Source organism: Anguilla anguilla, chromosome 16, assembly GCF_013347855.1.
Source record: "Anguilla anguilla isolate fAngAng1 chromosome 16, fAngAng1.pri, whole genome shotgun sequence".
NCBI classification, from domain to species: domain Eukaryota; kingdom Metazoa; phylum Chordata; class Actinopteri; order Anguilliformes; family Anguillidae; genus Anguilla; species Anguilla anguilla.
Window position 1 is genome coordinate 1272710 of NC_049216.1, and position 27576 is coordinate 1300285.

Consider the following 27576-nt stretch of genomic DNA (forward strand, 5'->3'; position numbering starts at 1 on the left):
ATTAGGATACATTTTAGAAAGCTTGACCTTTGAAAGATGATGACGATGCAACACCCTGAACTGAACAAGACCATGCCTGGTACATATAGATGCTGTGTGCACATCCTCCAGTGCCTCTATCCATTGCTCCCCCATTAAGCTAATGCCTAAGTCCTCCTCCCAAGCGGATTTCAGAAAATCTAGGGGTATATCTAATTGTTCAGACATAGGGTTATAGATATAAGATATTACCCCCCCTAGATGAAGGATCAACAGAAAACAAGGATTCCATCTGGGTGTTATTAGGTGCATTAGGAAAGGTAGTTGTATTCGATCTAATATAGTTGCGAATTTGTAGAAATCGAAAGAAATGGGTTTGAGGCAGATTGAATTTACTGCGTAGTAATTCAAAAGAAGTAAACATGCCATATATATTTATATTATATATTGCAAACCATTTTATTCTACAAATAAAATAAAATAAATGATAGCAGCACAAATGTTTTACCAAAGAAACTGGTGATTTGAACAAGAACATTTAACGGATAACAATGAAGCACATCCTGATCTAGTTTTGAGAGAAACGTAGACTAAGTGAAATCAAGGTGACCATAAAACTAATAATATATTAGTTGCTTGTTGTTTGTGATCATTTCTACCAGCCACCTAGCTAGCTAACCAGATCTAAATTTGATGACATTAGCTGGCTAATCCAATTCAGATAATGATAAAAAACAATACTCCTACTTCTATTTATAAAGTGCTCTCCCTCCAAAAATTTGAAAACAAGCAGGAATAGATCCTATTTGATGTTAAATTTAAATAACAAAATGAATAAGGGAGCCTAGCCTATCATAATAATTCAAATACAATATCTTACATTTTCAGCATTACATTTTTACATTACATTTATTTGTACCTGACCGAAACTCTAGTACCTACCACCATCCCCACCAGACCAACCCCCCCCTCTACAGGGTTTGTGTGCACTGCATGGTAATTATCCTGACATTAAATAAGGGGTATTGTACTACTGGTGTGCCCTAATAATTGAAGCTATAATTCCTGTATGTGTTGCATACTCCTCCTGCAAGGGTTTACAGAGATGGTCCTTCTAAGGACTGTTTTATACTTCTGTGTAGCCTGCATTGTTTGCTTGATTTGCATTGCGTGTGACATTTGCAAATGGGCAGAGCATTTATATGGCATGTTGTACAGGTACAGGTTGTGATTTTCCACCCACTTACAGATATCTTTCATCTCCTTTAATAAACTTTTATCACATCCATACTGTATGCTACAGGAACGAGGCACAGACGAGGCAGACAGTGCTGGCAACATGCCTGTAGAGGACTTTTATTGTTCATAACAAGAGAAATCACCGCGCTCACCCGTTTTAATTTGTTTGATGCGTAGAAACCGAAGAAATATCATCAATTGAAAAGAAATTGGTTCGCACTCAAAAAAATGGCTACAAAGCTTCAAAAAAATGTAATTATTCATTTTTTATTAGTTTTCTTTAATGCAGATTCATGCACAAACGTTTTGGCGCGTTGCCTTCTTCAGTGTGCAGGTACAATGATTAAGACATTCCACCTTCTTATAAACAGGTAACAGTTGCCTTTCGTTAGGGCTGCTGGCCAATTATTATGAGACAATTATTTATTAAGGCTGCTAGACAATCATAGTGAGACAATAGATTAATTGGTAAATTGGTTAACAAGAGCAATCTTAGAATTTAAATATCTCTCTGTGAATCACCCTACCATACCTGTACTATATGCATTGCCTAAGATTCATAAATCCCTTGAAGATCCTCCTTTGAGGCCTATAGTATCAGGCACCGGCTCTCTTACTGAGAACATTTCTCGGTTTGTGGACTTTCATGTTTACCCCATAGTTAAGCTATTACCATCATACTTGAAAGACACCACAGATTTTTTAGTGAATTTACAAGCATTGTCAAACATAGATGTAGGTGACTTTTTAGTTACATTAGATGTTGGTTCTCTATACACCTCCATACCTACGAATCCTGGCCTGGAGGCTCTGAGATTCTTTCTTTCCAATCATGAAGGTAGTGTGCCTACTGAGTTTATTATCAGTCTCACTCAATTATTTTCTCTTTGATAAAGATTACTACTTGCAAACACATGGCACTGCCATGGGGACTCCATTAGGCCCCCAACTATGCTAATCTGTTCATGGGAAAATTTGAACTTGATTATATTTATGAGAACAATCCTTACATTGTTCTATTAAAGCTCTATTAAATACTGGACAAGGTATATTGATGATTGTTTTATGATATGGAATGATTCAGAAATGAAGCTGATGGAATGTATTAATTACATTAATTCAAAACTACCATCTATTTCCTTTTGAGTTGAGAAGAGCCCAAAAGCTATTCACTTCTTAGACGTCTTGGTCACTAAATAAGGCAATTCCCTTAGTACTACGGTATATAGAAAGCCCACTGACATACAATTTTGTCAGCTGACAGTTATCACCCATTACCATTAAAGAAAGGGTTACCTGTGAGTCAGTTGCATAGGCTTCGCCGGAACTGTGACACTGAAGAAGAATACGACAAACGTTCAATGTTTTTAAACGTTTTCGCTCAAGAGGATACTCTGAAGTATGGCTTAATGACACTAAACAAAAGGTCAAAGGTCTCAATAGAAATGACCTGCTAAATAAAACACAGAGTAAGCAAAAAAAAGACATTCTCTGTTAACTATGTTCTGACTTACAATGACTGTTCTAATAAAATTAGATCTATCGTAAACAAGCACTGGCATATTTTGTCCTCAGACACTTCCTTAAATCAAGCCTTTCAGAGCCCCGCTCTATTTACTTATAAAAGAGCAAGAAATTTGGCTAATATGCTAGTGAAGTCAGATGTAGTTAAAGAGAAAAAACAAGCTTTTATAACTGGTTGTTTCCCTTGCAGGAGCTGTGCATCTTGTAGTAATATGATGAAAGGACATCATTTTGTGTGTCTCCAAACATCCAGATCTTATCAAATTAAATCTTGTATCACTTGCAGTACAAAAGGTGTAATCTGCATGTTGAAGTGTCCCTGCCCCAAGGTGTATATAGGTGAAACTACACGTGCTTTAAAACAACGACTTGGGGAACATAAATCCTCTATAAGAAGATGTAATATCACCTCATCAGTGGCAAGGCACTTTATAGAACAGGAACACTCTATTAAAGACCTTCAATGTATGGGTATAGAAAAGGTAACGCCAGCCCGCAGGGGAGGTGACTTTGAGAAAAAACTACTCCAAAGAGAGGCCTTCTGGATATAATCTCAAACCGCTCAAATCTGTGTCACCAGGGGGCCTGAATGAGGAGCTGGACCTTATTCCTTTTCTTTAGATTTCTGTGTATGGCCTTTATGCCTGCTTTTTTGTTGATTTCGATTTTACAGTGTATAACCTGAATGCATTTGTGATTGAGGGGCGTGACTGGGCTCACGAGTGGCCACATGGATTTATGAACGGCTTAGCCTGATGTCTTCTATTGTGGCCACTTGTGGATACATTCACCCCTCTACTATTCTCCTTGATTGCCCCTGTTAACCAATTTACCAATTTATCTAATTGTCTCACTATGATTGTCTAGCAGCCTTAATAAATAATTGTCTCATAATAATTGGCCAGCAGCCCTAATGAAAGGCAGCTGTTACCTATTTATAAGAAGGTGGAATGTCTTAATCATTGTACCTGCACACTGAAGAAGGCAACATGCCAAAACGTTTGTGCATGAATCTGCATTAAAGAAAACTAATAAAAAATAAATAATGACGTTTTTTTGAAGCTTTGTAGCCATTTTTTTGAGTGAGGACATTCATTGTGACAGTCACAATATCACAATGAATGAAGACAGGGGAAAAGTGAAACACAAAGCAAGATCAGGCTACTCAAATGTTGGGGAAAGCAAAAGTGCTAGGGAAGTGCAGGTGGGTCCAAAATTCAGGCCACAAGGAGGGGCACGTCCGAGTCTGCCACAAAAAAAAAAAAAACGGGCATCAGGGACTCTGTTAGTCACTCAGTGAGGGGAAAGCCAGTACACCCCTGGAATGAGACCATGAGGCCTATATAGGGCCAGCAGCTACTCAGGCAAAGGGGAAAGTGGTGTGGAAAAAGTACTGGTATGCTGCCGGTGGCCTGACTGTATCTCAGGTCCAGGTCTGAGTGCGGAGTGGAGATGCTGAAACTCGGCGCTGTCCATGGGGCGGCAGGCTGGGCCGGTGAGACACAGGCGAAGTGGAGCTGAGTGGCGGCTGATGGCAGGGAGGGGCGGGGCTCCAGAGGCCCACACCACAATACATATATATGAGCATGTGCATTACTTCCTGTTTCTACAGTGAATCTGCCTTTAGCTGTGTGTTAGCTTGCAGTGCTGTGGGAAGTTTGCCACAGAAAACTAAAAGGAAATGAGCAAATTCACTGTCCACACATGAAAAATGTGTGTTGTCTTTACTTTTGGTGGTGGCCAAACATCCTACAGCGCTGAAAACTAACTCACTGTCCACTCTGAAAGGTGGCAGCTGCACGTCTAGTATGGGATGGGAGGGTTAAGCCCAGAGAAAAGATCATAGAAAAGGTAAATGAGCCCATTGCCCCAATTCAGAGAACTTACAGTAAAAGAAAAGGGGACATTTGGATCAGAATTACATCTATAGAACTGTCAGAGTTCAGTCCAGCAGGATGTTTAATTTTCAGGATTGTGGTGTTTCTGAAAGGATTGTGAATAAAATGGTATTTTATTCTGCTGGTAAAGCCGGGCATTAACTCACCGGCATGGTATGTGTGTACATCTTGGTGGGAGAGTGTCCATCTGAACAACATGTGAGCTGCTGTTTAGATGCAGTGTTACATTGTTTAGCTTAGTCACTTTTCTGTGGTTCCAGTCCCAAGTCATAGCCTGGATATTATACCTTTGTAAGCAGTCATGCTGTGTGGAATAGTCTGATTCAGAGATCAATATTCTGGCTCTAGCTCCTATCATCTAAAGAATAAGATCATTTACAGGAGTATTTCTTAGATAAGTATTGTAATAATCTTCAAATGCCCCCACTTATAACATTTTTTGTGCAGTTTATATTACTCCACAAGGGCTACCAAACATGTTCATAAGGGGTTTTAAAAGAAAAAAATGACCTAATACATCAGGCTTTTATTTTCATTATTATTATCATTGTTACAATAATAATTAAATGTAACGCAATCATTAACTTATTATATTCGCAAAAGCGTGCGAAAATAAAATGAATGGATGGATAAAGACATACAGAACATAGGTGCAATGTGTGGAAGTTTCAAAAGACACCACATTTTTAAAAATCTAGCGCCTACCAGCAATAAAAGTTAGTGGCAGTAATCAGTTGTGCTGTTCTCATACAGCCACTAGATGGTGATGCAGTGTAATTCCAGTTGATGCCGTAGTTGCATTGCTGTAAAATCGTGCCAGAAGAACTGTAGCACAGCTCGTACACGGCTCCGGCACTGCTTCAGCTGTTAGCAGGTACAATATCGCAGGTCTGACCAATAATATCATGACTGGTTAGATAAAACCTTCATGTTATTTTATATACTGGTGTATATATTTAAGTTGTCTGTGACAGTTAGCTGCTTAGTTCCTCACTGGCTCCGCTAGCTAGGTTGGGTCATGAAGTAACGTTAAGGTAGGTTGGGCTGGCTAGCTAGCTAACTCGTGCCTGTGAGTCAACGCGAAAGCTGAACTTAGAACAACGGCAACAAGTGTCAACTTGAGGGTCATGTTGTTTGATGTAAATGGTAAACAAATGATATTTGCAAAGTGTTAATAGTTATTATCAAATAATTGTGTTATGTAACTGTAGTTCTGTATTTTCAAAGAATGAACTAGCTGAGGTAACAGTAAACAGCTCAGAGCGAGCTGGCATCGCCATGGTAACCAACCGACCCTCCTAACGGCCACGTTTTTAACAGCGTTGTCATGGTTACCGTCACGTTACTTTGGCGAGAGGTAAATAAGGAAGAGCGCAATTTTGTATTGAATGCGGTTTCATTTCACCTTGCTGAATATTTTAAAATTAATGTCAAAAACCCTAACAGACTATATTTTGTTAAACTTAAATTGTTTGATAACTTGATGGTTACAAGATTAGGAAGAAAATATTGTCATGATGACAGTAATGTATTTAGCTAATGGGTTATACGAGTACATTACCAGTTATATTTATCTATTCATAGTGATGAATATTCAGCGTCTTTGAAATGTATAGATGTTTATGAACTGAAGAACATGTCAGGTGAGGTAAAGTGCACCACAAAAATGCTGTTTTTTGTGTTTGCAGATGAAATTAATATGTCTGCAAATCAGATAAGTTCATCACATGGAAAGGAATATTAGAGCCCAGTAATTGCCTTAGACTATTGTGGATTAGTCAGAATACTTAATATAAACTTAATTTACACACTCCCCTCCCTGTTTTTGTGTGTACATCTCAGGAATGCATAGGTACATATGTATCAACTGTCAAGGTGAACAATGTCACAAAGAATTTGTGCGTGTGTTTGTGTGCGTGCGTGCGTGGTCTCTCCACAGGCTGGGTTGGTGTAGTCTCACAGAGGGCTGCTGTGATGTTCTGGCCTCAGTCCTGCATTCTCCTCACTCAGAGCTGAGAGATCTGGAGCTCAGAGACAACGAGCTGCAGGATTCAGGAGTGAGAGCGCTCTCTGCTGGACTGGAGGACCCACACTGTAAACTGTATAGAATGGGGTGAGTACAAACACAAACATTACATTACAGGCATTTAGCAGACGCTCTTATCCAGAGCGACTTACACAACTTTTTTTTTTTGTTTTTTTTTTTACATAGCATTTTACATTGTATCCATTTATACAGCTGGATATATACTGAAGCAATGCAGGTTAAGTACCTTGCTCAAGGGTACAACGGCAGTGTCCTTACCCGGGAATCGAACCTGCGACCTTTCGGTTACAAGCCCAGTTCCTTACCCACTGTGCTACACTCCGTCCTATACAAACCCCTTCAATAAATTAGGGCTACAATGTGACTAAATACAACACTGATGTCAATGTTTCTAATGTGAAAACAGACACTCCACAGAACTGAAACAGCATGTTCCTGTTCTTCCTCTTGGTAGAATTCGACTACACAAATGAATGAAGAAAATGAATTAGTCCTGTTTACTGAACTGTAATGGGGTGTAAACTCAAATGTGTTTGATAATGACTCATTCCACATTCATGTTATTTTAGTTTAACACACACAGCCCTGTTAGTTTATATTATGTTACATTACATTTATTTGCCAGACGCTTTTATCAAAAGTGATGTACAATAAGTGCATACAAAAGGTAATTGGAACAACTACAAAACACAGGTCCGATAAGGTACAATACTTTGCACAGTCATTCATAGCCATGAACATGTTAAGTCCAGTTCACACAGTGAACGTTACTCTGACCTAACCTATGCTAAGTCAAACTAGGAGGCATTACAAGCAACATCTAGACAATGATACAAAGCACAATAAGTGCTGGATGGTTAATTTATATTAATTTGTGTAAGGTGAGTAACACACTGCTATGTGTCTAACACACACAGCCCTGTTAGTTTATATTAATGTGTGTTAGGTGTGTAACACACTGCTATGTGTTTGGCACACACAGGCCTGTTAGTTTATATTAATGTGCTGTAAGGTGTGTAACACACTGCTGTGTTTGACACACACAGCCCTGTTAGTTTATATTAATGTGTGTAAGGTGTGTAACACACTGCTATGTGTTTGACACACACAGCCCTGTTAGTTTATATTAATGTGTGTAAGGTGTGTAACACACTGCTATGTGTTTGACACACGCAGCCCTGTTACTTTATATTAATGTGTGTAAGGTGTGTAACACCCTGCTATGTGTCTAATACTCACAGCCCTGTTAGTTTATATTAATGTGTGTAAGGTGTGTAACACCCTGCTATGTGTCTAATACTCACAGCCCTGTTAGTTTATATTAATGTGTGTAAGGTGTGTAACACACTGCTATATGTCTAACACACCAGCTCTGTTAGTTTATATTAATGTGTGTAAGGTGTGTAACACACTGCTATGTGTTTGACACACAGCCCTGTTAATTTATATTATTTTGTGTAAGGCGAGTAACACACTGCTATGTGTCTAACACACACAACCCTGTTAGTTTATATTAATGTGTGTAAGATGTGTAAAACACTGCTATGTGTTTGACAAACGCAGCTCTGTTAGTTTATATTAAGGTGTGTAACACACTGCTATGTGTTTGACACACGCAGCACTGTTAGTTTATATTAATGTGTGTAAGATGTGTAACACACTACTATGTGTTTGACACACACAGCCCTGTTAGTTTATATTAATGTGTTTAAAGTGTGTAACACACTGCTATGTGTTTGACACACGCAGCCCTGTTAGTTTATATTAATGTGTGTAAGGTGTGTAACACACTGCTATGTGTTTGACAAACGCAGCTCTGTTAGTTTATATTAAGGTGTGTAACACACTGCTATGTGTTTGACACACGCAGCCCTGTTAGTTTATATTAATGTGTGTAAGGTGTGTAACACACTACTATGTGTTTGACACACACAGCCTTGTTAGTTTATATTAATGTGTTTAAGGTGTGTAACACACTGCTATGTGTTTGACACACACAACCCTGTTAGTTTATATTAATGTTTGTAAGGTGAGTAACGCACTGCTATGTGTTTGACGCACACAGTCCTGTTAGTTTATATTATTGTGTGTAAGGTGTGTAACACACTGCTATGTGTTTGACACACACAGCCCTGTTAGTTTATATTAATGTGTGTAAGGTGTGTAACACACTGCTATGTGTCTAACACACACATCCCTGTTAGTTTATATTAATGTGTGTAAGGTGTGTAACACACTGCTATGTGTTTGACACACACAGCCCTGTTAGTTTATATTAATGTGTGTAAGGTGTGTAACACACTGCTATGTGTTTGACACACACAGCCCTGTTAGTTTATATTAATCTCATATAAAACACGTTTTCAACGTACAAAAATGCCAAGTTACTCAAAAGTATTGATATCAAAATGACGCCAAGTTACGGTACTACAAACAATATAGGCTATCTTGCCTCACCGAAATGACATAAGATGTATTTCAAAGCAATGCTACCCGATATTTCCTCAATTCTTTCAAGTCACTTGGCCCTGTGTTTTGTAACCTTACCATTTAACAATATCATGCATTTGTGTCAGATGAAAGAGTCAAATATTTTGAATTGTCTCATGGAACACATTGAAATTAATGTACAAAATTTCTGCTGAGTAACTACAGGAAGCATATTTCTCCAGAAAACATGTTTGTACTTGCTTCTGAACTGAATTTGAGTACATGTGCAAGTTATTGTATATTTGCTACGTACAAGAAATACTGCATGTAAAATACATATTGTACATACATACATAGAGAACTTCTTTATTCCCATGGGGACATTTCCCTCGCAGCATGTTACATTCACATTTACGAATGCACACTTATACCAAGAAACATACTATCATTCACGCAACAGAAAGGCTGGGCAGCGAAATACGTACATACCAATACAAATTGGACATATACACGCCTATTCAATCAATCTTGACTGTGAGAGAGCCATCCACACATATGTTTAGCCTGTCCATGTACTGCATGCTTATACACACAGGGCCAAGTGACTTGAAATAATTGAGGAAATATTGGGTAGCATTGCTTTGAAATACATCTTATGTCATTTCGGTGAGGCAAGATAGCCTATATTGTTTGTAGTACCGTAACTTGGCGTCATTTTGATATCAATACTTTTGAGTAACTTGGCATTTTTGTACGTTGAAAACGTGTTTTTTATGAGATATAATTTCTTTTTGCAAAACGTTTTATTATGAGAGTGAGAAATGCGAAGTGACCCTGTAAGAAACAGTTGTGGATTATGGCTATCCTTGTGTGAATTTGTACAGTCTGATGAGCGTGTACTGTTTAGCAGTTTCGGTTTACTATATATGTAAAACAGTGGCTGTGACAAAGAGTGCGGTGGCGTATAAGTGTAAAACGTATCAGAAACGCATATGAAATATGGCCAGTGTATGTACTCACGGATTTGACGTCCATCCAACGAGCCTTGACTGACAAAAGAATCAGCAAGCCCGTAGAATTATAACTCCCTAGGTCGCAACTTGTGTAGCCTTCTGTCCTGCTCCGTTGTCTGTTATTTCGTGGAGATGCACTTTTAGTGTCTGTAAGGTTTGTAAGGCATTTTGATAGGCTTATCTGCAGGTAGGAATCCTCTTCGCTGTTTTGCTAAACTAGAACCGGAAAACATGATAGTGGAGAATAGGAGCAGATGCATATGTCCCAGCAGGCTTTGCATATGAGAAAATAACAACAGTGTGAGAGAAATTAGGATGAAATTATGAAATTGCGTAGTTGAAACAATATGTTTTTAGCAGAATGGGCATGTAGGTGAAGGTTGACATGATCACGGAGTATAGTGCGAAGTAAATGGAGTGACCATGAGCGAGCTTATATTCCTTATCGAACGGTATATATAACAGTCGCTATAAAGCACTAGCTGTTAAAGTGGAGGGTTAAGTAACGTGTGAAATCTATTGCACTGCTGTGTTTTTTTCATGTTCAGTACTAGGAGTCATAATTATGAGTGAATCATGTTTTTAAATGTAATGTTTTAATGGGGAGTTGCAGAATGTACATACGTAGTAATTGTTTGTATGTGGGTTGATAGAGAACAGGGCGAGGTAACATGAATGTAGAAATGTGGCGTTTGCTGATAAGAAGGTTTTGTACAGTAGCCAAGTGAAGAAATGTAGTTAGTAGAAATGGCACAGCTGTGAACTGGTGTAACTTTTTAATAAAAGGAATACATTTGCCGTCTTGAAATGCATATGGGTGGCCGTGAGTGAGTTTTGGTAAAGAAAATATGAAAGCGTAAGAAAACCTTAGTGTAAAAGAGGGAATTATCTGCCTGAGGGCGAGGCGGTATTCAATCCTTCAACCGGAGGTTTACCAGTCTGTGACTTTGTTAGTGCAGCACCATGACATAGCTATGCAATGCGTGAAATATCATTACCAACCCTGTCCGTGGTTTTAAAGAACACAGGTCAGTAAGCACAGAAGAGCTCCCGTTGAATCCATATGGCTTTGCAATATTGTAGCCGGTTAATAACTGAACGTGCAGACGGTACGTCATAATTCAGTGTATAGGCTACGTTCGGTGAACGGCGGGTAGATATGGTGCAAAAGCAATAATTGAGAAGTAGTAGACAACTATTAGTGAGGGTAAAAGCAGGTTAAAGAAACGCGTTCCTATCTGGGCTTCAACCTCGGACCCTGTGTTTCCAAAACTGTAACCTTACCCACTAGGCCACAGGCGGACTAGCTGTTTGTACTGAAAATGTTTCAGAGTAAAAAGGTATGGGTATTTTGCGTGTGTATGCGAGTTTTTCATTGGGTCGTGTAGGTGAAGATTTGGCAGGTGTTGGTAAAATGTCCAATGGGGAGACATGTTATTAGTGGGATAGGCGGCAGGAAAAATAAGAATGAGAAGAAGAATGAAAAGAAGAAGAAGAAGAAGAAGAAAGAGAAGAAGAAGGAGAAAACGCAAAATCCCCTTTGTTTGGGACTTTATTGTGTGGACATGTGAAGTTGTTTATGAAATCTGTCTGTTGAAATGGGGTCAGAATGTACAGAATTGAATGTTTTTAAGGGCTGAGTGTCTGTGGCTGTTGTGGTTATTTCTATGGGGAACCCTGAAAAGTGCCAAACTCTCGGTGCTGTATAGGTATGGGGCATACCCCCGCCAAGGCGTAACTTGGCGGGATGGCATACCTGCCATCCCAATGTGTGTAAGGTGTGTAACACACTGCTATGTGTTTGACACACACAGCTCTGTTAGTTTATATTAATGTGTGTATGGTGTGTAACACATTGCTTTGTGTTTGACACACAGAGCCCTGTTAATTTATATTATTTTGTGTAAGGTGAGTAACACACTGCTATGTGTTTGACACGCAGCCCTGTTAGTTTATATTAATGTGTGTAAGGTGTGTAACACACTGCAATGTGTCTAATACTCACAGCCCTGTTAGTTTATATTAATGTGTGTAAGGTGTGTAACACACTGCTTTGTGTTTGACACACTCAGCCCTTTTTGTTTATATTAATGTGTGTGAGGTGAGTAACACACTGCTATGTGTCTAACACACGCAACCCTGTCAGTTTATATTAATGCGTGTAAGGTGTGTAACACACAACTATGTGTTTGACACACACAGCTCTGTTAGTTTATATTAATGTGTGTAAGTTGAGTAACACACTGCTATATGTCTAACACACACAACCCTGTTAGTTTATATTAATGTGTGTAAGGTGTGTGTTTGTCCTTCAGGCTGTCAGGCTGTAGAGTCACACAGAGAGGCTGTGATTCTCTGGCTTCAGCTCTGTGTTCAAACCCCTCACACCTGAGAGAGCTGGACTTGAGATACAATCACCCAGGAGACTCAGGAGTGAGAGCGCTGTCTGCTGCTAAACTGGACACACTCACACTGCTGTAAGTACAGAGAGGTTCCGCACTGCACCTCACACAGACACACACACCCACACACACACACAAACGGAGTGGGGGGGGGGGGGGCATGGAGGGCACTGTTCACACCAGCATTACTCAAGAGGGTTTGGGATCTCCTGTGGAGGGTGCTGCAGGGGATCACTGCAGTAAATAAGATGTGGTTATTGTAGTTAGGGGTTTAATCAGGGACACAGTGATGGTGGAGTTTCAGTATTACAAAGCAATGCAGAACCTGAGTGTGTTTCAGAGTGTGTGTGTTATAAGGGTGTTTTATGTTCAGTGGAGGGAGGGGAGATATTTTTACACATGGAATAGGGTGAGGGAGTGGAATAAGTTTCCTTTGTGACAGATTTGTGTGTTTTTCATATGATTGTGGTTTTGTGTTTTATTGTGTCTTTGTTTTTATTTATGTGATGTCATTGGTGTGTTGAGAGTGGAAATAAAGGATGGTTAAAATTCTAAATTCTGTTCTGCTGTTCTTACAGTGTGGACCATGGAGGAGAGAACAGGACCAAACCAGGACCCAGGAAATGTGAGTGTGTATCGACACAGAACACTTCCCATAGATACACACTCTGCTGTGCATGTGTGTGTGTGAGTGAGAGAGATTTCTCTCTTACACACATAAACACACAAACAGAAACACACATGTACACAAACACACACACACAGGTACTATCACAGCTCTTTCTCTCTCACACACATAAAGAGGTGCATATTAATAATGATAATTAATCTCATTAATGTCTCTGGTGTGCAGACGGCTGTCAGCTCACACTGGATCCAAACACAGCAAACAGAGGGCTGTCTCTGTCTGAGGGGAACAGGAGGGTGACACACACACCGGGGAGGGAGCAGCCATATCCTGATCATCCTGAGAGATTTGAGCACTGGCGCCAGGTTGTGTGCAGAGAGAGTGTGTGTGAGCGCTGTTACTGGGAGGCTGAGTTCAGTATGTCTGAGAGGGGATGGGTTGATATAGCAGTGACAGATAAAGGAATCAGCAGGAAAGGACTGGATTCTGATTCTGGGTTTGGATGGGATAAAAACTCCTGGAGCCTGAAGTGCATTAAATACAGTTACTTTGATAAACTCATATACTCTGTCTGTCACAATAACAACCAAACAGACATACCTGCCCCCCCCTCCCCCTACCGCAGAGCAGGAGTGTGTGATGATGTTGGTAGAGGAGTGTGTGTGTACAGGGTAGGAGTGTGTGTGGACCGTCCGGCCGGCACTCTGTCCTTCTACAGCGTCTCTGACTCTGACACACTGACCCTCCTGCACAGATTCCACACACACTTCACTCCACACACACCCCTCTGTGCTGGATTTAGAGTGTGTAAATCCTCAGTGTCCCTCTGCTAACTGGAGTAGAGACACCCACACATTCACACACACACATTCACACACACACACACACACACGTGCGCACACACAAACATGCACACACACACACGCACGAGTGCGCACACAAACATGCACATGCACACACACACACGCATACACACACACACGTGCGCATACACACTCGCATGCATGCACGCACACACACACACACACTCACGTACACACACACACACACCACATTCACATACCCACTCACACACACACACACCACACACACTCAGCACACTCAGATACACATACACACAAACTCACACACACACACTCAGATACACATAGACACACACACCCACACCTACACACACACATCCACACACACATACTCTCACACACACCCTTTCTCTCTCACACTCATGTACACGCACTCACAAATACACACGCTGATGTACACTCATGCACACGCACTCACACACCTATGCACACACACACTCGGGCTCACACACTCACACACTTACACACACATACACACTTTCTCACACCAAATCACTCACACCCCCAATCACACACATGCACATACACACCTACACACGGACACACACAATCTCTCGCACACACAAACACACACATTCACCAGTGCACTCTCACTCTCACACACACATGCATGCATACGTACACACGCTCATAACCGTGTGCACACACACACACTCTATCTCTCTCTCATGCTCAGTCACTCACACACACACACTCTCTCTCTCACACACACACTCACATCCACACACATTCACACAAACGCACGCACACACACACAATCCATGCACTCACGCACACACACATACATGCGTGCAGAGACACAAACACGTGTCAACACACACACTCCTCAGTGTCCCTCTGCTAACTGGAGTAGAGACACACACACATGTGCGCATACAAATTCAGATTTCAAATTCAAAATGCTTTATTGGCATGAAATACATTTGTACTTATTGCCAAAGCGTACACACACAAACAGGAATAGGAATACAAACAACAGTGAAATACAAACAACATTGTGATACAACATTGAAATACAAACAACAGCATACACACTCGAACGCATGCACACACACACACACACACATATATATACACACACTCATATTACACATACACACACACTCAATCACACACTCACACACATATATAAACACAAACACTCATATACACCTAGACCCTCACACACCCACACCTACACACACACGCACACACACACTCACATATATACACACACACTCATATACACACACACACTTATATACACACACACTCATATACACATACACACACACACTCAATCACACACTCACATATATATATATATATATATATATATATATATATACACACACACTCATAGGCACCTAGACCCACACACACGCACTCACATACCTACACACACTCTCGCACACTCAGTCACACACACACACACCCTCTCTCTCACATACACTCCATCACACACATACATACTCTCACACACACCCTTTCTCTCTCAGTCATGCACACGTACTCACAAATACACACACTCATGTTTACTCATGCACACGCACTCACACACCTACACACGCACACTCTCTCACACCCAGTCACTCACACACACCTACACACGGACACACACTATCTCACGCACACACACACGCGGAAACATACACACGCTCATACCCATATGCACACACACACACTCTTTCTCTCACCTACACACTCACATACAATATACAGACACACACATTCGCAAACGCATGCGCACACACACACACACACACTCATGCACTCACGCACAAACACAAACATGTGTCAACACACACACATTCTCATTCCCATACGCACACACACACATGTATACACACACATTCTATTACCTATACGCACACACACACACATACTCATGCACTCACACATGCACACACATGCATACACTTACATGCGTGCACACACCATATACACGTGTACACAAACATTCTCATACCCATACATACACACACACACACATGTATAAACACACACATTCACAAAGGCACTCTCACACACAAGCACATACACATGCATACACTCATTCTCTTGTACGCGCACACACTCAAATACACAGTCTCACACACATTCACACAAACGCACGCACACACACTTTCTCTTACCCATACACACACGCACCAGTGTGCACACATACTCATGCACTCAATCATACTCTCACACATGCACACACACATACATGCGTGCACACACACACACACACACACACACACACATTCTCTTACCCATTCACACACGCAACCCGGGCATACACACACACACGCATACTCACGCACTCACACACATGTTCACATCAACAGTCACTCCCACAAACGTACGCATGCACACACACAGAAACACACTCTCACCCAATCACACACATGCACACACGTCAACACACTTGCAACCTTCCTTGACCAATGCCTTACCACTGCAATTTCAGCTGTGCCCAATATTAACCTCAGTACAGCTTAAACCCTGTACAAAAGAGTATGATCTTTTAGCAGGTTCAGGTTAAGCACTCGCTATTTAAATATAACTTTATTTTTTTACATTTTAATACATTTATATTTCAAATGTTCAAGGTGTGTTTATGTACTTTTGATTATTAAAACATTCATATAACATAAGTGTATAAATAATGGCAAAAGATGGCAGAGTAAAATGTTTTTGAAGTAATAATTCTGTCTCATGTATCTGCATCTTTGTATAAAAGAAGCCAGTGGCAAACTCCTCCACTTAAATGTGCATTTTACTAGTTTTTACAGTTGCTTTCATTCATTTTCACAAGAGTTCCAATGTGCAGATTTCTGTGGGCAAATGCAGCTGATAGGGAGAATGCAGAATGATCACTGCAGTGTACTTATTTATTTTCTGTAAACAATGATGAGTTCAGTTTCCTTATTTATTGGGTCAGGAGTGTTTTTTGTTTTTTTTTAATCTGTTGCATTAATTTTCTGTATTTTCAGAAAAAAATCTTCAATGATTAAATCTGAATTATAAAAAAATATCAGATGTGTTGGTGTTATGATTTATTATTGTGTGATGTATTGAACTCCTGTGACACAGTAGTACTTATTTCATATTCTGTATGGGGTAATGTTTGTGCTCAATATGAGCATGGGGCTAAAATCTGCACAGTTGAAGCAATGGCATTCATCTGCAGTAGTGAAATAAAATCCATTATAAGAAAAGTTAGTGTAGTGTAGTGTCTGATGAATGCTTGCTTCTGTTACTGTAGTGTAACCACAACTCAATACATTGAGGGAGAGAAGGGGGGGGAGAGAAGAAGAGTTGCGTGTTGTCTGCATATCAGTGATAGGAGAAGCCATGTGAATTAATAACTGAACTAAGAGATTTGGTGTAAATGGAGAACAGCAGAGGAGCCAGTACAGATCACTGTGGTACTCCTGTAATAAGGAGAAGCAGAGGCAGACCCCATCCAGGTGAGATAGGGTGGTCCCAGAAATGCCCATCTCAGCCAAGGTGGAGAGGAGTTGTTTTGGTTGACTGTATAAAAAGTTCTAGTAGGATCAGGACAGAAGAGAGGCCTGAGGCTCTTGCAGTAGCGAGTGCCTCCATCACAGCCAGGAGCGCAGTCTCTGTTGAGTGCCTGGATCGGAAGCCAGAATGGAGAGGGTCTAGTGGGTTGTTTTGATGGAGAAAAGAGGTTAGTTGTTTAAGCACTGCTCGCTTAAGGGGTTTGGACAAAAAATGTAGAAGTGATACAGGTCAATAGTTCATTACATCAGAGGGGTCTGAGGTGGGTTTCTTGAGGAATGGGGTAACACGAGCCATCTTAAAATTGGAGGGAACATGACCAAAGGCAAGGAAGGTATTAACAATACTGACAGTGGAAAACATGCTGTTTCATTGGCTATTTTCTTAAACTACTGGAAACCTGTTTGATAATAAATGGGCCCACAAACCATTCACTCACATACTCATACCTTCGAGTCTTCATTTAGCCTACCTGCATGTTTTTGGACTGTGGGAGGAAATCCACGTGGACACGAGGAGAACATGCAAACTCTACAGAAAAAAAAGTCCCAGGCCGGATTCAAACCCAGGACCTTCTTGTTGTGAGGTGACAGTGCTACCCACTGGACCACCGTGTTGCCCCCGGAGAGGGTTTATGACACAAGAAAATGCCATCATAAGCGGTCATGGGTAAAATGTTTTTCCAGTCTACCTGCTGGCGGCTGTGGAATGGTATTCATCACTAGCTTGAAGCCAAAACATTTCACCATGTCAGTTTGACATTGTTCAACATAATTTTACAGTTCCTAACATACAACACAGGGTTGCAGCACAGTAATTCTTTGAACATCACGTTTTATATGATTTTCTTTGAACTGGGTTTTGTTTATTTGTTTATCTTATTTCAGTGTCTTACACCCTTTTAGGGTGCCCAGCCCATGTGAGCTTACAAGACACTACTTGTTATATACATGTGATCAAATACATGGGAGTGCAGATTTATCAAAGAGCACAATTACGGTACGTGCCATTTATGAACAAACAGGTTACCAGTAGTTTAAGAAAATAGCCAATTAAACAGTGTTTTCCACCATCAGTGTAATAAATGCCATCACAAAATGCTTGGCTGATTCATTTTAAAACCATTAAAAAATGTATGCATGTCTTATAAAACACACAAAGCAATTTGTGAAAATATTACAAACAGATATAATTTGAAAACTCACCAGAGGACTAAGAAATTGTCATTGTTATCTTTTCATTGAACATCTTTGCATCTTCTCTAGACACGTTAGTTTACGAATCTGTTTATTTAATTCTGTGGGAGTTACAGTGACTCACCAAGGTCAAGGTCAAATCTAAAGTTCAGCTTTTCCATTAGCAGTGAGAAGTATGGTGTTGCTCTTTCCTCTATTGCAGCATTTCCAGTTTAGAGTACAGTAAGCAAACATAAAGGAAAGAGATTCAGCATCAGGCTATGGCTGAAGAGAGAGAGAGTCAAATTTTACTGCAATACTGATTGTTTTATTGTTACCTACCCTTAAGACTTTTGGTGAAGGGACTTGTCCTTGTCCAGTCAATATATTGCCATTTATAAAAGAACATTTCATGTTCACAATCCTTCTCATCACTGTTTAGATCTAGTGTAACAACTAGCTCTGGCTTGTCCTCAGCATTCTTTATAACATGTCTCTTATACATCCGGGCTGCTGTTTTCAGCTCCGGCCCTGTCTTCCTTTCTGAAAACATCAACAAATATTAACAATGAAAACACATTTCATCAAAGAGACTGCTTTATGCTGAAATCAGGGAGAAGATGAAACTCATGACACCACCTGTCATTGGTTTGGCTCTGAAAATGTGCAAAAGAATGCAGAGAATGGTGCTGCTGTGTGATGAGGCTCGGATGGAGACACCTTCAATGGCCGGCTCTGCTGATGGGCAGTGACTGGCTGAGGAGCCACTAGGCCCTGATGTTGAGGCCCTGTCCTGCCCTTCAGCGTGGCTCTCTGACCCTGCTGCTGCTCTTCCTTCCTGTCTTACACTGCCACTGTCATCAGACCTCACTCTGTCTCTCTCATACAACCCAATGTGCCCAATGACAGCACACTAAAGGCTCTGACATATTCACAAGACGTGGACATTTCAGGTTCACTTGTGTTAAATTTGAACACCGTTCCAAGCTATTATTCCTCCTGTGTATGTCAGAGGTATGCAGACTCTCAAAGTTAAATATATTGTATTTTGCAAATTAAAAAGGGAAACCATGTGATTAATTAATGATTATTTATTCCTTTTAAAATAGAATAGCCGTCAAAAACATTAGAGCAGTATCAAGGGCCACTTACTTTTCACATGCTTCAACCTGTATTACTTGTAATACTGCTGGTCTTGTATTTCTGACAGGCAGCATTTCTGAGTCCAGTAAAAGTGTTCTGTCAGTATTCCAGATGATATAGACACTCTCAAGACTCATCATGAAAATTAAAATAATAAGAACAATTAAAAAAAATACTTGTGCATGGAAAACCTTAGGGAGGGAGGAAGGAAAAGGAGAAGGTGATGACACACATATAGATCGAAGGATATTTTTTTTTAGGGTAACCAACAATATTAATAAGAGTATTTGGAAGAGATAGATATGATAAATATGGCAAATGTGTATTACAAAGCCTACATCACCTTAATTTTAAGTACAGTTTTTAAAAGCACCTAATAGAACAGGTATTACGGTATAAACGTTTATCAACCTTCTAATCTATATCCTTCTGGAGCGGCCTTATGTACAGAAAACTCACCAATCATGACACTTGCTTGAGAGGTACTCAGGGGAATAGCCTTCATTTGGACTTCATCTGTGAAATTTAGAAGATGATCTGAAAACTCCTGCAGAGTGCAGTATTGGTCTGAAACAAAGACAAGAGACAATATCATGAGCAATCTTAATTTTTGATTTGGAGGCGGGTAATAAAATTGACATTGAATGTATATTTTTTAATATTCCTGTTTCTATTTCATCACTCAGCTACATTAATGTATGGCAAGTTAAACAGTGTGTGTAAGGTTAAGGGAGAATTTAAAAAGCAATGATAAAAGCTGAAAATACCAGCAACGTAGATTTACAGTATTTGTGCACCCTCATTGGTGCTAAAGAAGGGCAAGTGCGTATATGGGGGGAAAATTTAAATTCTAATGTAGAATTACACAGACATTTTACATATTGCATGTTCATTTGAATTTTGCCTGCAACATGCTTCCATAGTGAGTGTGCACTATACACTAGCTTCTTCATTGGACTCAGAAAGAACAAAGAAAAAGAGGCACACTGAATCCTGCGCGAATAACAGAAGTTGCATGACTGACTGTTTCCAGAAATATTCCGGCATGTGACCCGACAACCAAGCTTATGAACATCATCTGAAGAATAGCTTGGTGGGAGGTTTATTTATCTACGAAAAACGGCCATGTCCACTTGCATTGGATAGGAAGGGGGAATGCTGGAACATCTCTGGACTAATGATTTACATGCTGAAGGGCAAGAAGCACAAAAGGGTGAAAAGAAAAGCAAGGACCTGCAAAGTACACAAATAATGTACTATCAGAGCGGGGCAAATCAGGGACAAAGAGGAAGAGGGAAAAGTCAAAATGGAGGGCAGAGACGACAGGGTACCCCAAACGCAGTGATCTGTTATGAGTGTTATGACTCACCATAACTTTCTGACCCAGCCTATGCTTACTGTGTGAACTGGACTTAACGTGTTCATGACTATGAATGACTGTTACATAATGACTATTGTACCTTATCAGAGTGCCACCGACCAGGACACATTGCGAGAAACTGCCCGAATAAACTAGAATCTGGACAATGGTCAACGCCATCACCCCAAGATGTCATGGTGACACAACCTGGGGGGCCAGAGCCATGTCACACATAGGAAAAGGCGGAGGTTGAAGAAGATCACACAGCACACATACATACTCATGTGAGCATGGGAACCGCTTCTCACATAAACCAACTAGGTTGCATTGTATGGCATTACATTCTGACACAGGCAGAGATCCAGCATTCGAGAAGGCTTGGGATAGCCCTCTTGTAAAGAAGCCACTGAGGGAGTAAGTGGTTTGCATGTGTCACTGGTATCAGCTGAAATTATTGCTGCTGCAACTGAGGCACTTAGCTTGCGTTAGCCTCGTAGCCTTTTCCCCTCTGACTGTTCATGTATCGCATGCAGTGCACTCGATTCTTCTGCAGGCACAAACTGCACATCTCACCCCCGCACGCACCTTACATTACAGCAATGTTTTGACTAATGTGCCTCAAGCCACTTTGAAACGTTGTTCTGTCCTTAACCCTGCCACTCTGCTCCCCACAGCTGACGATGGTGAACCTCATTCCTGTGAGGCTCTGATTGATGCTTACACTAAGCCCCATCTTCACCTTTCTGATGTGCCCTTGCCTAATTCTGACTTGATCCTTTTTTTTAGCTCATTGCGATCCCACCACGGGATCCCCCTTGTTTCCTATCCTGTATTTATTTATTTCTCCACAACAGAGAGCGCTCATTTATCCTCTCACCTCTCCGCACAGGCTGTGGAACTCTTTGCTCCCTCCTGAGCTTGCCTTATGGCAGAAGGAAAATCCCTCACTGTATACACTGATTCTGGCGACCCTTTAGGTGTGTGTCATTATTTTGGAGTGTCATGACTCTTAGGCAGCAGTGTAATTTTCTTACTTCCACAGGAAAACTCATCGCTCACGAGTTAGTCTGAAACCTGCTCTCAGCCCTTCTGAAACCCTCTTTGATTACAAATGTCAGGCTCACACCTCCTCCACTGATTTCGTTTCCCTAGGTAATGCTCGTGCTGATCCTAACTTCTTAATCCTCCCCTGTGTTGGTAATGTCCTTGGCGCCTGTAAATGATCTTAACCTTTTCTCAGTACAGGATATACAGGTTTTCTAGTCCTCTGCGGACCCCTGTGAAATCTGGACGTGGGCCTACCATTGCTCAAAGACTCCTTCTGGTTTATGTACTGATTCACAACAGCGCCCCGCTCTGCCAAGGTCAGCTTTTCCCTTTCTGGCGTAACTGTCACATTCCTCCCATCATGTGTCAAAAAAGGGGGATGGATTGACTACATGAACCGTTATTATTATGCTCCCAGATTTTTGACTTATGCACAAAATTTACGTGAAAAATACATTATACGTCTCACCAACAATGTTGGAAGAGGGACAGTAATCTGCTCACCTGAAGGACCAGAAGGACCCTTTGTTCATTTAATGATGGATTTTATTGAATTAACTCCATGCCAAAGTTACAAATATTATCTTGTTGTTGTAGATATGTTCTCCAAATGGGTTGAATGTTGTCCTTGTAAACAGGCTACTGTCATTGCTGAGAGACATTATTCCTAGATGGGGACTTCCATCTAAACTGTCTAGTGATAATAGGACTCACTTGTTAATATGGTAGTTCAGCATCTGTCTGCAGATCGATGTGTGGACTGGGGGGTGGGCATGGACTGGGGGACGGGCATTGGCTGGGGGGCGGGCATTGACTGGGGGCGGGCATTGACTGGGGGGTGAGTATTGACTGGGGGGCGGGCATCGGCTGGTGGGTGGGCATTGACTGGGGGGTGGGCATTGGCTGGTGGGGGGGAATTAATTGGGGGGGCGGGTATTGACTGGAGGGGTGGACATTGACTTGGGTGGCGGGCATTGGCTGGTGGGTGGGCATTGATTGGGGGGGCGGGCATTGGCTGGAGGGGTGGACATTGACTTGGGGGCGGGCATTGACTGAGGCATGAGCATTGACTGCTGGGTGGGCATTGAATGGGGGGGGGCATTTACTGGTGGGGCGGGAATTGACTGGAGGGGTGGACATTGACTGGAAGGGTGGACATTGGCTGGTGGGCGGGCATTGGCTGGGGGGCGGGCATTGACTGCTGGGTGGGCATTGAATGGGGGGGGCATTTACTGGTGGGGCGGGCATTGACTGGAGGGGTGGGAATTGACTGGAGGGGTGGGCATTGATTGGGGAGGGGGGCATTTACTGGTGGGGCGGAAATTGACTGGAGGGGTGGACATTGACTGGTGGGCGGGCATTGGCTGGGGGGCGGGCACTGGCAGAATGCAGGTAGGGTTGGCGGTTTGTGTGACGCGTGCCCGTCTGTCCATCCTGCTGGTTCACAGGTCTCTGCTCCAGCAGCTTCAGAAGCTCCAGGTTCTGGTGGCTGGGAAGGTGCCTCAGTTGTGTAAGATGGCCTCCATTCAGACTGGTACCTGTCTGATGGTAAGCAGCCATCCAGAGCTTTCTGCTGTGTGCAATGAGACAGACTTGCAAACACACATACACACACTGATGCACATCCTCTCTGTATACATGTGCAAATACCCGCATACACACACCCACACACTGATGCACATCCTCTCTCTCTCACATATACACACACATATCACACATATACATTTGCAAAAAGTCACATCTAAAACTTTTGATACAGGGCCAACTCATCAAACTCAGATGTGAAATAAAATATTAGTGGGCTCATTATTTCCATTTTACTTGGCAGTCAGCATGAGGACATGCTGTGACTGTGTACTGCGTACTGTGGCCATGGGAACAGTGCCATCTATAGGCTGTCCTGTAATATGCCTTCAGCCTGAATCTCCCTGTATATGTTCATCCCTGCCAGGTGGTGACACTGTGTTTCTTGCTGGTGCTGGGCTCCATTATGCCCTGTCTGCCCGAGTTCTCCTCTGTGACCCACACAGTGAAATCCTCCTCACTCCTGTCGGCTGAAGTCTACACCGCCACTCAAAGTGCGTCTGTGCTTCACGGCTCACAGCCCACAGGGCCTGCATTCTGTCTCCAACAGTGGGCCCATTGGCATGTGTCTGGCTGAATCAGGCCCTGCCTGTCTGGCTGAATCAGGCCCTGCATGTCTGGCTGAATCAGGCCCTGCGTGTCTGGCTGAATCAGACCCTACATGTCTGGCTGAATCAGGCCCTGCCTGTCTGTCTGAATCAGACCCTGCCTGTCTGGCTGAATCAGACCCTACATGTCTGGCTGAATCAGACCCTGCCTGTCTGGCTGAATCAGACCCTACATGTCTGGCTGAATCAGGCCCTGCGTGTCTGGCTGAATCAGGCCCTGCTTGTTTGGCTGAATCAGGTGCTGCGTGCCTGGCTGAATCAGGTGCTGCATGTCTGGCTGAATCAGGCCCTGCGTGTCTGGCTGAATCAGGCCCTGTGTGTCTGGCTGAATCAGGCCCTGGACCATTTTTCATATTCATGTGTTTGAAATATGTATTTACATATATCCATTTGGCATAATTCTCTGTGCCACCTGCAAGGCAAGATATAACTCCATCAATTTGATTACATTTATAGGTACATGGACTGTAGGGAATGGCATGGTTTGATTATAGTTATAGGTACATGGACTGAAGGGGTTGGCATGGTTTGATTATAGTTATAGGTACATGGACTGTAGGGATTGGCATGGTTTGATTATAGTTATAGGCACATGGACTGAGGGGGTTGGCATGGTTTGATTACAGTTATAGGCACATGGACTGTAGGGATTGGCATGGTTTGATTATAGTTATAGGGCACATGGACTGTAGGGATTGGCATGGGTTTGAGCACTACTATAATTTACTGCTGTGGCCATTAGCAGTCGTGTTTATCCAGAGTGAGAGTTGGGTGTAGTAGTTCCCTAGAGGGGGATGTTAATCCCAAGAAAGGCAGTAAGTGTAGGAAGTGTACAGTGGAATGCAAAGGCGTTCACCCCCAGCCATGTTGTTTAAACAATCAAATTCATTATAGAGAAGCCAATAGAGCCCTTTGCCAACAGTATATTATAGTGAAACTGTACAAAGTGGGCAGCCTCAGAGTGTATGACTGAACTAACACAGGAAGTGTTGTGATAATCAATTGAAGCTTTTGGGATATATTCCTGCTTCGTATTTCCCTAGAGGTTCCATTTGTGTCCAAGACTGTGTTGGTCATAATGGTTGAACTTTTTCAGATTAAAAAAAGGTTTTAAGGTATTAAGGTTCTCTGTCCAATAAATTCAACATTATTGATGTACATTCCCCCCAGTAGCCTAATGCAGCTATCGTCGCTAAGAATGAGAGTCCATTCCAATGTCATTCACATTTAGAGTTTTTTACATGCGGAAATGAAAATGACTGAGCTGCATTTAACTCCCCCTGTTGATGATGTTTTGTCACTGCAGGTCGCTCTCGTACCCTCCTCTTCTACAACGAGGGCTCCCGGCTTGAGGAGAGCTATGGAAAGTTCCTGAAGGTGGAGGATGACAGCAACCTCTCGGAGGGCCAGCCGGACCAGGACACCCCATCGGAACACGAAGCCGGAAAGTACCTGAGCCGGACCCATGCAGATTCCCAGGACTACAACCAGACTGGAGTGGAGCTCCCGCACGAGAAGGAACAGTATCACAAGAGGTGAGGCCAGGGCCCATATTCATGAAGCATCTGAGTGCTGATCTAGGATTAGCTTTGGCCTGTCCTTATCCTGACCCTGTGCATTATGCCTTAAAAGGCTGAACTGATCCAAGATTAGGGTCAGATTATGAGGTGCTGATCTCAGAAGAGGAGGTGCTGATCTCAGAGCAGGAGATGCGGATCTCAGAATAGGAAGTGCTGATCTCAGAGCAGGAGATGCAGATCTCAGAATAGGAGGTGCTGATCTCAGAGTAGGAAACGCTGATCTCAGAGTAGGAGGTGCAGATCTCAGAGTAGGAAACGCTGATCTCAGAGTAGGAGGTGCTGATCTGAGAGTAGGAAGTGCTGATCTCAGAGTTGGAGGTGCGGATTTCAAAGTAGGAGGTGCTTATCTCAAAGTAGGAGGTGCTGATCTCAATGGAGGAGGTGCTGATCTCAGAGTAGGAGGTGCTGATCTCAAAGTTGGAGGTGCTGATCTCAGAGTAGGAGGGGCTGATCTCAGCGTAGGAGGTACTGATCTCAGAGTTGGAGGTGCGGATTTCAAAGTAGGAGGTGCTGATCGCAGAGTAGGAGGTGCGGATTTCAGAGTAGGAGGTGCTGATCTCAAAGTAGGAGGTGCTGATCTCAAAGTAGGAGGTACTGATCTCAGAGTTGGAGGTGCGGATTTCAAAGTAGGAGGTGCTGATCGCAGAGTAGGAGGTGCGGATTTCAGAGTAGGAGGTGCTGATCTCAAAGTAGGAAGTGCAGATGTGCTGATCTCAAAGTAGGAGGTGTTGATCGTAGAGTAGGAGGTGCTGATCTCAGAGTAGGAGGTGTTGATCGTAGAGTAGGAGGTGCTGATATCAGAGTAGGAAGTGCGGATGTGCTGATCTCAAAGTAAGAGGTGTTGATCGCAGAGTAGGAGGTGCTGATCTCAGAGTAGGAGGTGCTGATATCAGAGTAGGAGGTGCTGATATAAGAGTAGGAGGTGCTGATCTCAGAGTAGGAGGTGCTGATCTCAGAAATGAGGAATGAAGAAATTGGATGCTCTGATCCATAGTAACTTTTTTTTCTTTTTAAACAGGGAAATAAGACTCTTGCTCTGACAAAGATCTTTGACTGAAAGCTCAGCAGTAGTACTTTCAATAAACAATACACATAAAATTTGCAATGGAGAAAATGTATGGATGTTGTTTTTCATTTTAAACATATTCTTTTTACTGCACTTTTCCTGAACTTCTGTGAGTGTGCAGTTTGGCCTCTGTATATTTAAATAGGGAAACTGGACTATCAAGCTGACATCCCAAAAAATACTCTTTTCATTTGCATAATTGCATCAGTTCCAAAAAGTGCTCAAGTGCAAAACAGAAGTGAAAAGAGAGGCCGGGTGCCCTACCTCAGACATGAGACGGCGTGCAGGTTCTGCTTTTCACAGCCAGTCTTACCTTTTCGAACTGACGGACCCATTGTAACCCGGTGCTTATATTAGTGCGGGTTGAAGTCCTCTTTTTCTACAGAGTTTTAAATAATTTTCCCTTGTTGTCCTCCACTGTGACCTAATCCTAACCCTCACAATCACATTGTCCGTTCAGGAGAGCGCAGACCAGCGTTTGCTTTTCTCCAAACCTCACCA

At 42.1% G+C, this 27576-nt stretch overlaps 1 protein-coding gene across 1 annotated transcript in view; it reads left to right on the forward strand.

Annotated features, from left to right (window-relative positions):
* LOC118215101 (NACHT, LRR and PYD domains-containing protein 3-like) overlaps positions 1-27576 on the forward strand; it is a 102273-nt gene that overhangs the window by 30593 nt on the left and 44104 nt on the right. The window contains exon 5 of the mRNA XM_035395538.1: positions 12446-12563. Within this exon, the coding sequence (XP_035251429.1) occupies positions 12446-12563 (118 nt within the window). The remainder of the gene's footprint in view (positions 1-12445; positions 12564-27576) is intronic.